Source organism: Bactrocera dorsalis, chromosome 3 (assembly GCF_023373825.1).
Source record: "Bactrocera dorsalis isolate Fly_Bdor chromosome 3, ASM2337382v1, whole genome shotgun sequence".
In the NCBI taxonomy this organism is placed as follows: Eukaryota; Metazoa; Arthropoda; class Insecta; order Diptera; family Tephritidae; genus Bactrocera; species Bactrocera dorsalis.
This window is the reverse complement of record NC_064305.1, coordinates 51,059,579-51,074,440: the sequence shown is the minus strand read 5'-3', so window position 1 is coordinate 51,074,440 and position 14,862 is coordinate 51,059,579. Positions and strand designations below refer to the sequence as shown.

General features: G+C 33.2%; 1 protein-coding gene across 3 annotated transcripts in view; it reads right to left on the bottom strand.

Moving 5' to 3' along the window:
• Nucleotides 1-340: 340 nt before the first annotated feature.
• The window catches only part of LOC105231145 (transcription factor CP2-like protein 1), a 45,024-nt gene continuing 30,502 nt past the window's right edge, over nucleotides 341-14,862 (bottom strand). For 2 of the 3 annotated variants that reach the window (XM_049452865.1, XM_049452866.1), the window contains 5 exons: nucleotides 11,485-11,657; nucleotides 2,796-2,994; nucleotides 2,622-2,737; nucleotides 1,477-1,551; nucleotides 341-1,405 (listed from right to left, as the gene is read on the bottom strand). In XM_049452865.1, coding sequence (XP_049308822.1) covers nucleotides 1,012-1,405; nucleotides 1,477-1,551; nucleotides 2,622-2,737; nucleotides 2,796-2,994; nucleotides 11,485-11,657 — 957 coding nt within the window. In that variant the 3' untranslated portion in view covers nucleotides 341-1,011. Of the gene's footprint in view, nucleotides 1,406-1,476; nucleotides 1,552-2,621; nucleotides 2,738-2,795; nucleotides 2,995-5,208; nucleotides 5,683-11,484; nucleotides 11,658-14,862 lie in introns of those variants that run through there. The other variant, XM_049452867.1, reaches the window with a different exon arrangement.

Below are 14,862 nucleotides of genomic sequence, written 5' to 3'. Positions count from 1 at the left end.
ACTGTCAATCAGTAATCATATTAAACTTTTCAAAAGCATACTCTGAACTTTCTGATCCGTAAAGATATTAACTATTATTTACTACTCATGCACGTATTCATTTGGATACCATATGAACAACACCCAATCATTCAATTCAATTCTCAATGGCTTACATTTTTTCTATTCTTATTGTAAGAGTTATATAGTACCTCATAGAGGATTACTTTTTGTTCGTTACAAAATTCTTTCATAATTTTTTCCGCTTTATATTTTAAAGAACATGTAAGTAGAGAGTTCTCTGAAATAGATAGGTGGTTTTTTAAAGTTATGTTAAAGTTGCGTAGATTTAAACACAGCATTGTTTACAGACCGTTTGTTTATTTTTTCAACATATTGTATTAATATTATGTAATTTTAAAATAATAATACATACACAATTAAGACTGTTTGTATATATGTATGTATGTATGAACATACAGTTTTGACTACAACAGCATACATTTAAACATTGCTGAAGGTTATAATCTTGGTGTTTTTTACATTTAATATATTTGGCTGTTAGTAATTGTGTCTCAATAAAAGTGATGATAGTGTTTGGTCCGCTTTTATTTTATGTTTAAACTTTTCTTATAGGTAACGCATGCAAAAAATTAGACTATGTTTTATGCATACTGTTATATATTATACTTACAATAAATTGCAAGGCATATATATGTATGTATGTATGTGTGTTGATATATTGTGCAAATTATTATTTACGTAGCGATCGTCGGAAAGAAATATCTTGGGAAAAATGCGATTTATAAAGTGAAGTTAAATATGGCTAATTTTCAAAATACGTTATAAAAACTAATATGCAGTAATAACGAAATTCGTATAATTTCACTCGAACTTCCCAAATATTGTACATATTTATATGAATAAAGGCTTACATTACTATGTATTGTTAGTTGAATCAAGTCACAGAAAATAGGTATGCATAAATATTCTGTTATATTTATATATATAGGGTTCATTCTAATTAGGCTTTCAATTGTCATTTTTATTTATCAACTTCATAACAACTTTAGCATTTTGTACTTCGAGAGCATAAAGACTTCCGTCTCTCACCTCATTATTCAATACCTCGTCAGTGACGTTTACATGTACGCCTGAAGGGCCTGCTAGAAAAATAAAGTTTTTAGTGCTATCATTGAAAATATTTGAACCACTGCCGGAATATTTCGAGTGTATGCTCCAGCTACTGTAAATCGAGCCATTTTCTAATGCTCCATTTGTGTTGCCATTTGCAATCATCTCGTAGAATCCAGGCATTTTGCACAATTTCTGCATTAGCTCCTTTGATGTGTTCGATAGCAAGTATATGGCATTGTAGCTATTGCCATCCAAACTTACATAAAGTGTAAGACGCGGTGCAATAGCTCTGAAAAATAATTTTCATTATTACTTAGTATGTATATAATAAAGAAATTAAAAAGGAAAATATGGTCATACTTAGCGCGTAATATGTTGAACATGCGAATTCCATCGGCAAGCCCACATATTTGAATCAAATCCTCTTTAGACATCCTAAGAAAAAATTGTCATAAGTAGTCACAATTAAAGTGTAAGACCTACTATTTTTCACTAAGAGATGACAGCAGTTTAAATATTTATAGTATCGTAGTTTTTGTATAGTAACACCGTCTCTGCCACTACTACTCTATATAGTACTCTAAATATGTATCGGTTACCACGTGATACAATAATACAATTTCTACACTCACAGCCGGAAAAATACTTTCAGGAGTTGCAAGCTATTCATATCTACAGTTTCGTAAGAGGATTCGAAATCAGTATATTAAAGGGACCAATTACTTTTATATTTAGTACATTTTTTGTTAGAAAAATTGTCTACCTAATTTTAATAAAATATCACTCGTATTAAACGACATGAATGCTTTAAAGACAAATTGAAGTCAAAATTAATGAAGTATATTGGACTTTATCAATATGCTGGGGCTATGTGAGTCTTTGGATTTAGGAGAGGGCGAAATAGACTTAAGGTCGCGGTGCAATAATCCACATGTAATAATCTAATTTAATCTAACTATGGGAGCTACATATGTACATATGTACCTAGATTAGTACTAGAAATATATACTCTTTGAGTTTCAATAAAATACCTTACAGATTGACCAATATATAAGGTAAGGTCAAGCGGATGTTATTAGGAAACACGCAAATTCATTAAGATATTTTATATATTGACGATATATGCGGTATAAAGTCAACGGCAAGTTCGATTTTTATTTATGGTATATACTCGTACTATATAGGTGCTAAGAGTAGTATTAACCCAATTTTATTCATTTTTGACACAAGGAAATATCATTACTAGACTTCTTAGAGAGATTGATATTTGTTTAGTGAGACATTCTAAAGGTTTTCTATTAGCGGCTTTTAAGGACATGATAGGGGTTTAAGTTTCATCAAGATATCTTAATTTTTACTGATGTTACAGTTTGCATAGACGGACAGACGGTCAGCCCATCCAGTATTGCTTGATTAATAAAGATATACATATTATAGGCATATCTTCTCTGCAATATGAACTGGCATGGCTTTTAAAACAGAAATAATTGATTTTATTTACTTACCTCATTATGTCTGCACCGGAAAAGTGTGAAAAGGTTGACAGGTAAGAAGTCAATCTATGGTGGCTCAACCATTGCGCAACTTGGCTTGGAGAGGATTCTGGTAAAATGTTGATTGCCTACAAAAATCAGTTGAAGAAGTTATGCTATCAACTTTAAGTTCTTCAATAAACTTACGTAGTCATCCATGTCTGGCGTGGCCGACTGCTGCGGAGACACCATGTTAGCTTCCATTAGTTTCAGCGTTGGAGAATTTGTTGAAGTAACACTATTTATGGCTATGGGACTGGAGTTGGTAACAGGTGATCCTCCAGTGTACGGCAATATGCCATCGTACTTGGGAATGTGCACCGGTGAATTTGGCCAAATCTTCATACTAAGTTAGGAAGTAAAAAGAGGAAATGTAGATATGTCACTGAATTAATTTAGTTTGACCTTTTAAAAACAACACAATTAATAAATTACGTTTTTTTTTAATTTGAACATCCCGATTATAAATCAAAAACCACAATTACTGAAAGCATTTTGTCACTTATCTTATCCAAACATTCGTCGCTGTATTTAATTTTTCTACCAATTTTGAAAGTCTCACTACGTTTGTGGTGCAACATACTTTTCCATAATTTCTAATACATATCTTAATGAAATCTATTCGTTCTTTTAATATCACAAAAAGTCCACGGAAATAGCTGGATCGATTGTGATAAAATTTGATATGGTATTAGGTAGATCTGTGAATCAGTCAACATTTATTTTTCATGCGCCGTCGCTAAATTATTTTTGTTTTATGATTTAACATTGAAAAATACGTTGAACTCTAAATTATCACTCTTATACGATCTAAACCGATTTTTATACACAGATCCACAACTGGAGTCGAATATAATTACAATTGTAGTATTTCTTAAAATTAACGAATATAGCAAAACAACATTTGCCGGGCCTTAATATCAGAACGAAAATAATGGATAAGTGAGAGTAGTTATGTACGTTACCAAAAATACATGAATTCTGTTCATTACTACGCAAACCTACAAACACAGGTTTCAGACATCTATTTTATCTTAGGACACTTATTTTAATAGTCGTATTGCAAAATTTTAAAATATTTATATTGTTTCGAGCTATAGCATCGCATATTGGCTTGCTTTCTTTGTTTTTTTTTTTATTTTTTGTATTTTCATATGTTATCATTTGGAGATATGCAATCTGGATGCGATTGTAAGTACACTCATACAAAAATATGTGTACTATATGTTAACTCAAAATACACATATTCAAACTTTTAGGAAAATTTCCTTTTTCTACGAACACAAAGTTTTTTCTATGTTAAAAATATTTGTTAAAAATTGTATTGAATATTATATAAATAAAATAAATATTAACATTACTTAAAATAATGAAATATATTTCTATGAAATCTATTTTAATATTAATGGAATATAATGCGTATATGTACTATGTATGCATTACGTAACATACATGGCACATTTTTGTACTCTTGCAACATGTTGCTACGGAGTGTAATAGTTTTGTTCCCTTTGCGGTTGAATGTATCACATGAAACTATTCGGAATAGATATAGGGTTATGTACATTAGGGTGATTCAAAAAACAATTAATTTTTTTTAATTGGTACTCGCAAAAATAGGTTCCTAGACACCTCTAAGAAAGCCTCTCCAAATATGAGTTTTTAATTGTAACGGGAAGGTCCTCCGCCTAACGGTTTTCTATTTTTTCTTATTATCAGATAGAAAAATTTATATCTCGCTTCCAACTACTTGAAAAAATATCTTGTTAATTAGGTTTTGTAGGAAATTGAATGCTCTAAAATATGGTCTCTTATGATTTTTTCGTAAACCCAACCGTTTAAAAGATATTAACAGTTAAAGTTTGATTATTTTTGGGAACATTTTTAATTTCTTATAAATTTTATAACTCAATGAAAAAAAATTATTATGAATAGGTTTTTGGAGAGGATTTCTTAGAGGTGTCTAGGAACCTATTTTTCAGAGTACAAAACGAAAAAAAAAAAATTTTTTTTGAAACACCTTAATGTACATATCTATGACCAAGATGACGAGAGATTGGAGGGCTTTAATGGAGCCAAGATCAAAATTGGACAAAATCGGACTACACCCACGCCTACTTTTTATATTACACAATTTTAAATTCCATTTGAAACTTTCACTTTTAAGTATACAAAGCAAGAACTAATTACTATATCAGGATAAAACTTTGCAGGAAAAGTGCTTTTGAGGTGTGCCACCTTGTGAATAAAAATTGCGAAAATCGAACAAGAACTGCTCAAGCCACTAAGCACAGTTTTTACCGAAAATATCGGTCAATGTGTGAGATATACTCGTATAAATGAAGTTCAGAGAGAATTTTTTCTTATAGTTGTGTATCTGTGTGTCGAAAATGGTTTGGTTGAATTGGGTTATGTACCTGATGATACCCTGGCTTTAACCCTTGCAATTTGCAATAGTATGAGATGTTCGGTTATACGCGAACTTAGCTCTTCCTTACTTATTTTAGTTTATGCTTCTAGTTGTAGCAAGCCTTAAAATGATGGGCTCATACATACATACCACAAGCTATGTCAAGCGTGCAACCAATTCTTCAGTAATTTTATTAACAACAACAACAATGTTTGTTAACGAACTATCAAACACGGCGTAATAACTTTGTTTTTGAGCTTAACAATTCTAGGCATTCAGTAAAGTTGTATGCAGCTGTGCGGAAATCCCTTGACGTAGAGTACATGATCGACGAAACGTATCGGACCATTCAAGTTTTTTCGTCTACCGCAGACCCTGTGAATTATTCTCGTGTACCGATCTAAAGCTATCGAAACTAAAACACTTAATTTTAACTGGAGCCTTCGCCAATACTCGTATGTAGGCTAAGTTAGTTCTCGTCCGTACATAAGATTTTACAGAAAACACCGAATTTTGTCGTTGAGATTAAAATGAAGTCTCTTTTTTGTTTTCTTTTTTCTGTAACGATGCGCTTGCGCTTGAGGCTTACTAACACTCCCGATCACATTCAAACTCCAATACGTACTGAACACGACACCGATACTGGAGCTCCTACACAACAGTCTTAAGTATAGTAAAAAGAGCTGTTGCAAAATGTTCAGTTTCGCAAATGCAAAATTTTCCATGTAGTGGTGAGATTTTGTTGGCCGGTATTATCAACGCACGTATTGGTGCACAGAGTATATTTAGCTTTGGTTCAGCTCTGCGTTTGCAGTTGTGTTTGTGCATTCAATTGAGAAAGTCTTCTGCACTCTTTGTCGGAGTCAGAGTCGATATGAAGTTCGGTATCGGCAGAGTTTGTTGTCACACTTGCAAAATTGCAAAATAACGCATACAAACGCTGAGGAACGACGGCAGCTATGTATGTCAAGCATCAACGTGTGTATGAGAATGTTTAGTCATGTGTTTGTTTGTTTTACATATGTATTTGTATGTATGTAGATATCATATGTACGACCATGCATAGATATAGCGAACAATTTCAGTTGCAGTGACAAAACCGGTTGGGTTTGTTTCTGTAAATTGGTGAAGATTGATAAAGTCTTAGACACATATACTTACATACATATGTTAACCCAATACTTGTGAGGGCACTACATTCATATTCCGGAATCTATATTCTATTTATGTACACCGATGAGAATCTACAGTATGCTATGGGTGATAATGAATTTGGCTAAAAGAAGTCGTTATCACCTTAGTAGAAACTCAAATTAATTTATTATTCAAACGTCTACGCACACTCCTGCAATTTCTTTTTTAATTAACGCCAACAGCATGCAATAACTTTTAAGAGTTAGGTGATAATTAACATGGATCCGTATGTATGCACGTGTGTAAAAAATATACGATTGTGCTCTAAAAACGAACTTCAGAGATAGGAGTTAAAGTGAAGACTCCTCCGTAAAGAATAAACGAAGAAATCTTCCCATGCGGAACTGAAGACCACATCCTATTATACCTAAGAAAGCAAAGTATAAATATACCATAGACACTTGACCTTTGAGAATCCATTAGTGCGAGTTATTGCAAGCAGAGGTTGAGAGGAATATTTTCGGAAATCCATATACGTATTAAGGATAGACGGCTAGACAAAGGTCTTGACCAATTTCTTTCAAAATTATAATATAATATATACCTGATCTTAATAAAATATCACACATACTGACCGACATAAACGCTTTAACTTCAAATGGTTGACTATCTATGAATTTAATGAAAATCCCTATACTGATAATATAAGGACTAGGGCAGGTCTGGACTGATTGCAGTCACGTTTTTCATTACTCAAGTATAACATACTCGCATTTGTGTGAAGATAATTCACACACTAGCCAACATATTGGGATTAAAATCTACTAGACAATCTTTATATGCAGAATATGGGAGCTTGGGTACTTAAACTATTCTACATCCAATATTATACGTTTACTTAATTTTGGTAAGATTCCTTTCATACTGACCGATATATTCAGTCCGGAACTGTTAATTTCTTATTTAAGGTTTATGTGAGCTCGAGACATATAAACCCGATTTAATCCACGTTTGGTTTTACGACATATCATTAGAAGAAATGGATACTCTCTGAGATAAATTACAGATTGACCAATGAATATGGAAAGATCAAGTTGATGTTTGAAAATCTGTAGATTACATAGGTATAACATATGAGGGCTAACATCAGGTCAAAACATATGGTATCTCTTATATGGTAAACGTTTGCGAACTTAAGGTTGACTTCATTAGTGATTTGTCTTAATACAAGTCATACTATTATTATTGTGCCTAAAATGGATCAAATCGAGTTAATACTTCCCGATGTTTTGATCCTTTTTGCCACAAGTAAATACTATTACCAGGAAAATATTTTCTCTAATTCTCAAAAATATATCTCAAAATTTTAACTATATTTTAACCCTTTCGTCCCGAGCGGTACACATATGTACCAGCGCAATTTTAAATACCCTTAAAGTCTTATATTGCTCTAAAAACGGTATTAAATTATACCAGCCGGTAACTTTAAATATTTTTGAAAGTATGGCAGGCGTAAGTTTTACAGTTTGTCTCTTATCCACGTGTTATCGGAGCTGAATGTGTAATTACAAGTGATTTTTAGTAAAAAAAGTGCGAATCAGAAGTGACATTGTAAACGTTTGTTGTATTTCCGAACACGAAACATAGAGGAACATAGGTAAATATGAAAAAGGTTTTATTTGAAGCAGGTGTATATTTTATATGCACTTTTATATCGTGGTACATATATGTACCAGCAATATTTTTTACTGGTATTTATATGTACCAACAGGTGCGTACAAGTTTATGTTTATTCCAGGACTAAAATGTCGAAAAGATCTTTGAGCCAAAAGGAGTTAGAGAGAGTGGTTGAAAGTCTGTCGGATTTTTCTGCGGGTTCATCTGACGAATATGAGCCTAGTGAAGATGAAACAGATTCATCATTTGAAGATAGTGAAGAAGAAACTGCATCAGAAAATGAGAATGAGTTTGAATGTATTCAAGGTGATTTTCAGGAGTCGTCAACATCACAGCCAGCCCAAAACCCATTGCATGTTCTACAGAATCTGAAGCTGAATGTTTTCAACCTAATATCATCAATCGCATTTTTGATTGGTTTGAGCCGAGCGATTCATTCCGTCCTGCCAAAACTATTCCACTACAAAGGTCCAGTGAAATATTAATTGATGTATCAAAACAATCCACTGCAATGGAAATTTTCCATAAACTCTTTCCGCATTCCTTATATTTACATATAGTCGCTTGTACTAATCAACGACTTGAGTTATTGAACAAGTGTAAAGGGCAACAACAAAAAATGATAAAACTAACAGATAAGGGTGAAATGCAAAAAATTATAGGATGTATGCTCATCATGTCATATAACAAGCTTCCTGGACTAAAGCATTATTGGAGTCAAAAAGAATCCATGGGAAATCGAACAATAGAAAACTGTATTTCTCGTGATAGATATATGGTCCTTACTTCCAAGCTTTACTTTTCCCAGCCAAATAAACCACCGGATGCCACAAAATCATATTATGTCGATGACTTGATTTCCTGTTTGAAACACAGCTTTAGTAAATGTCGTCAAGATAGTCCATTCCAGAGCATTGATGAGAGTATGACTAAGTTCAAGGGACGTTCTTCTCTAAAGCAATATATGCCCATGAAACCAATCAAACGAGGCATAAAACTATGGCTTCGTTGTGATGCCGATTCTGGATATACATATGATCTCAATGTGTACGTTGATAAAGGTACAGAAATAAGTAGCGATGCACTAACTCTTGGAGAAAAAGTTGTTAAGACACTTGTCGGAACAATTAAAGTTCCTGACGTTGTTCTATGCTTTGATCGCTTTTTCACCAGTGTAAATTTACTGGAAACTATCTATTTTGCGGCGGTTGGCACCTGCATGACTAATCGCAAAAATATGCCATCAATAACAGGAAAACTCAAACGAGGAGAATCGAAGTTCAGATGCACCGACACGGGACTTATGTGTACCAAGTGGCAAGATACGAAGGAAGTCTTATTAATGAGTAATTGTCATAAACCTAATGTAACTAAAATTTCAAAAAAGGATATGACGGGCAAAACAGGGGAAATTGACTGCCCGGAAGCAATTGCATTCTATCGGCAAAAAATGGGAGGAGTTGACCGCGCAGATCAATTCATAAGTCTCTACCATCACGACAGAAAGTCCTTGAAGTGGTGGAAAAAAGTGTTTTATACTTGCCTTGGGATGTGTACAACAAACGCATGGATTATATACAACGACTTGAGGCGTAAGAATGAGAAAGTTCCTTATCTAACATATGTGGTGAATCTTGCCGAGGAATTGATTGCCGAAGGAAAAAATACTACTGAGTTACCATTACCAAAAAGAGGTCCAATTTCGAAGAAAAGAAAACTTTATGGATCAGCATTACATCTCCCTATAGAAGGTGCCCCTAGAAGACGCTGTACTCGTTGTTCGGCAATGAAAATCCAAAAAAGAACCAAAACGATTTGCGATGAATGTAATGTACCGCTGTGTAAAGATTGTTTCAAGCTGTATCATACAAAATAAACTAATACATTTCCAAAATATATGAGTAACACTAAAAAATATATAAAAAGTTGTTAGCTTCTTCTTACCTGTTGGTACATATTTGTACCAGATGAAAACCCTACTGGTACCCATATGTACCAACACTCCCCCTTCCCCCATGGGTTCCCTAAACATTTTTTTTAATTATTTCAAAAGAAATGGTATATGTTGATGCAATATAGTTATTCTAACCTAGTATTTTGATTACATACACGAAATTGGTATTCAGGGACGAAAGGGTTAAGTAAAAAATCAGTAAAAAGCACTGAGAGCAACATATATGGTGTCTGTGGGATTTCCACAGTTTTAGACCGAATATGTCATGTTCCAAAGACACTCTTTGTAGAAAGATTTATTTCGATATCTTCTTTGGTGCTTTATTTATAAACTGTAAAGTGTAAGATTTAGAGGATTAAAATATAAAAAATAGGTAGAAATTTGTACTCCAGGAAAAAGGAGAATAATTTTTGATCTACATAAAAAAGCAAAAATCCAACTCTGATTGCCAAAATTATGAAATGTTTTTGAAAAAGGGTTAATAACACCATAAACTTTGTTACAAGTAATCCAAATTCTTTTGCGAGGCGGAAACAACTCAACGCTTCCTTCTTGACTGTTCAGCATTCAGGAGATAAAGACTGAACCACTTGGGAGCGAGTGAAGACATAAATATCACCGAACTGGCGGAAATTAAATACTTGTGCATATTTGTAATGGCTACTAAGCGTTTTGTTAATTTATAAATTCGAAAACAAGAGTTCTTATTTTCTTCTTTCAATTTTTGTTAAAAGGAAACATAAAAAAACGGCTGAACTTTGCCAAAGAGCATTTAGAAAAGGACGTCAAACTTTGGAAAATAGTACTTTGAAGCGATGAAAAAAGCGTGAATCGTATTGGCTCCGATGGCGTCATTTTCCTCAACTCGGTCTTCAGCGTTCACTCTGCCGGCACCTTTAGAAATTACATGTCATTTTTAAGTGGTTTGGTTTATTAGCGGAAGATGTGGGAATAAACATAAGAACAATTTCGTGACTGTAATTACAAACTTGTTATAGTCAAACGAAACTCGAAGAGTATAACGTTTCTCGATTATCAGGTCATGGAACTGCGAACATTTTACCGTATAAAATACGTGTTTGTAACATACCTATGTAAATAAATGAATTGCGTTCATACTTGGTATTACTAATTTTAATTAATTGCTGGCCAGATGTCTGTTAAACTAATAGTTTTTATACTAGTTCCCGTTCTTATTCAAAAATCATAATTTCGAACACCAAATTACCAACTACAAATACAAGTATTAATTGAACCGAAAATTCCATAATAGTGTAAATTAAGTATGATTTATTATATATCGGTAGCCGAAAAAGTCTTTTCGTATTTTGTTAATAGATGTCGTTGCAGTCGTATATCTCCAGTGCTGTCAATCACTTTGTGTCATACCATATAGTGTTGGAAAGGTTTAACCAAAAAAAATAAATAAATTCGGTGAAGTTACAGCTGTTAAAAATGAGTGCAAATAATGAAGAAATTCGCAATATTTTGACATTTTTGTATAAAGAGGGAAGAATGCCACGCAAGCCACCAATGAAGTTTGTGATGTTTACGGTGGTCGACCAAAATGGTACATATGTGTTTATTTATTTATTAGTATACGAAACGACTTTTTCGACCATCCAATATATTTACTGAATATATATATGCATGTATCTTACTATTCAGGGCTAAAGCAACCCGATGTTGTGGGTGCTAATATATCCAGAGGTATGTCGTTCATAATTGTGCACTCATAACTTGGCTGGAATTTGTCTTGCTCTGCTTGAGGGCGCCTTTGAATTTTCTCGCGATCCTGTTTATGTTTACGATCAGCACCTTTTAGCTTAAATACCTAGAAAAATTAAAAGCACTTCATTTTAATTCATATGAAAAATATATTTAATTAAATGGAATTTATAAACACTTTGATGCATATACAATATATATTATACATATACAGACAGTTTTGTGAAAAATAATAAGGACATAAATGTATAAAATCAAAACAACAATACAATTCTAGTAAGTCATGCAAACTTCCCCTAGCTGCATATTTTAAACACACGCTATTTATAAAAACAAACTCCATTTGAACAAGTAAGGAAGGGCTAAGTTCGGGTGCAACCGAACATTTATTTTATACTCTTACAACTTACAAGCCAAACGTCAACCTGAGGATCGAAATTCAAGCTATTTTATATATACTATACATATACTATATATAACCCCTATACGTATACATATTAACAGGCACATAAGGTTTGTTAGAAAAACGAAAACCATTATATCGTAACCTGAAATGCAAAATAACGTAACAACAATTTCGGAAATTTACAGTGTCATGAATGAAACACGAAATAAAATAGAGCATGAGTGAAAAAAAATTTAATATTGGTTAAAACTAGAGATGAGCGATATTGCGATTTTTAAATCACTGTGATTTCAGTGATTGCTATTTTTAAATCACTGTGATTTTATATTGCTATTGCGATCGCAACTAAGTCGACGTTAAAACGGAGACCTTTTGTTGTTGTTGTTGTAGCGGCAGATTCTGCCGATTTGACAGTGTTTGGCCGAATACAAGTCCGGGTCCCGTCCAGTTACGTACACCCGACTGTCGTGGGAACGACTGAACCCTTTGTCGTTATTGGCGGTAAGTTCTCTTTTGGTTCCTGTAATTCGAGTCAAGTTTTTACGCCTTTCTTTTCACTACATTTTCGCAAATGTTGGAGCGGTTCGGCTACCTGACACTTAGAGCGTATTGCATAGTTCATTTGTATGTTGGTATGATGGTTTCAAACATTTCTTAGAAGGAATTACCATTAGTGTGGTTGATAATTTGTTTGTTTAGAATACCCGCTTTTAATATTTTCAAGACCAAATAATTAACGCGAGTTTCCTAATCTTTGGGAAAATATTAAAAACCCGTAATTTTTTTATTCCATATTTTTTCTGAAATTAATTAGTTACAATTCTTGTTTTCAACACAAAAAGCTTTCAAATTTGGTTTTAACAATAAGTAAAATTAAAAATTTTATTGAAACAAATTAAAATATTCCATTTTGATTATATTTCATCTTCACTTCTTTTCCTTGATACATTTTCTGCCATTATTAAAAATTATAAGAACGTTACACTCAAAATTTCAAACCGCTATGACGAAAAATAGCATATACGATATATACAATACCCTGAAGAAAGTTGTTACTTTTCTGCTATTTGCTATTGTGATCGTAATTCACAGGTTCGAACTGCGATCACAGTTTCGAACTGCGATCACAGTTTCGAACTGCGATCGCAATCACTGGTTCGAACTGCGATCACAGTTTCGAACTGCGATCGCAATCGCAGTTCATAGAAGCGAACTGCTATTTATAAAAAGTGATCGCAGTTGCGATTTGCGATTTTTCAATCACAGTGAAAAAATCACCGGTAGTGAAATATCGCTCATCACTAGTTAAAACTGGTTTATATCTGAGGGAAGAACCTAAAAATGTTAGACATATGTAATATTATGTATGTAATTTGAAGTAGAGAATCGTAATCAATAAGACACTCAATTTAGAATTTTTTGATGATACGTTATTTTGCATTTCAGGTGGTCATATGGAAGTTGGTGTATATTAGGTATATGGGGCTAATGGAAGTATTGGTCCGTTAAAACCCTTTTTGTGAAGTACAGACACACCGCTGTCAGAGAAGGAATCGCTGAATCGCTGAATTATCGCTGAATTTCAATTATATATCACAGACATTGACCGAAATTTTCGATCAAAGGTCAACGATAATCACTGCGGTTCAAATATTCGGTACCTAGGGGGTTGAAGAGTTTTTATTGGATTTGAACTTATATTTTTGATTACAAGGTGGCATACACTTAAGCATTATTGGTGCAGAGTTTTATCTCGTTACATTGATTGCTTCTTAATTTGTATAGCGGAGAGTGAAAGAATCAAAAGGAATTTAAAATTGTGTTATATGGAAAGTGGGCGCGGTTGTGGTTCGATTTTGCCCATTTTCACACGGTAATATGAAAATGTTGAAACATTTCATGTATCAAATTTGGTTAAAATCGGTCGAGCAGATCTCGAGATATAGGAATTCACCTAAAAGTGGGTCCATCGTCCAATTTTAACAAAGACTGACATAAAGCCCTCTCGTACGATTTCGGTAAAAAAATTAAATTTATCTTGGATATACAGTTACGGATTTAATGTACATTTAGTAATTTTGATCAGTACCGTTTTATAAGAAGTGAACGGGGATACCTTCCAATTTCATTCATTTTCAGACTGTCGATAAAATTTCTTATAAGATTTGTACTCCACAATTTTTTTGTTGTAGCTTCAGTGGTTTAGAAGATATGTACATTAAACTTATTAGAGGGCGGAGCCACGCCCACTTTTTAAAAATTCTCAAACTTTTTTGTACTAAGGAACCCACACAACAAGTTTCATTGATACATCTTAATTTTTACTTAAGTTACAGCTTGCTTATTTTTAGGTGGTACGTACAACCGTTAGGTGAACAAAACTATAATACTAAAAATGCAAATTATTTACATACAATTGGTAAAATTCCTTTCTGTGTTCAACAAAGTCAGTAGCCGGTTGTGCGATATAATAAGGGCACCGTGTCGTTTTTAAACAACAACAAACATATTTTTACAAAAACGTGTTAATATTTTCATTTCAAACATCATGTGATCCTTACTCTCTGGCCCTAACCAAAAATCTACAAAAAATTATGCGGAAACACCAAAGTTGGAGATATCTAAATTTAGAGTCTACATATGTTTTCGACACTTTTGTTCTGTTTCAGGACAAAACTGTCATTATAAAGATGTTTTGTTCATGTTTTCTAATTTTTGTAATTTGAAATGAAAATAAGGATATAACAAGTAAGGAAGGGCTAAGGGACAACTGAACATTTTATACACTTGCAACTTGCAGAAATCAAAGGCAGGGAAATACCTTAAAATGTAAACTGTTGTTACTGACCAACGTATTCGGCATGAGGTTTGTTAGAAATTTTTTAGAATTAGTAATGGGCATAGT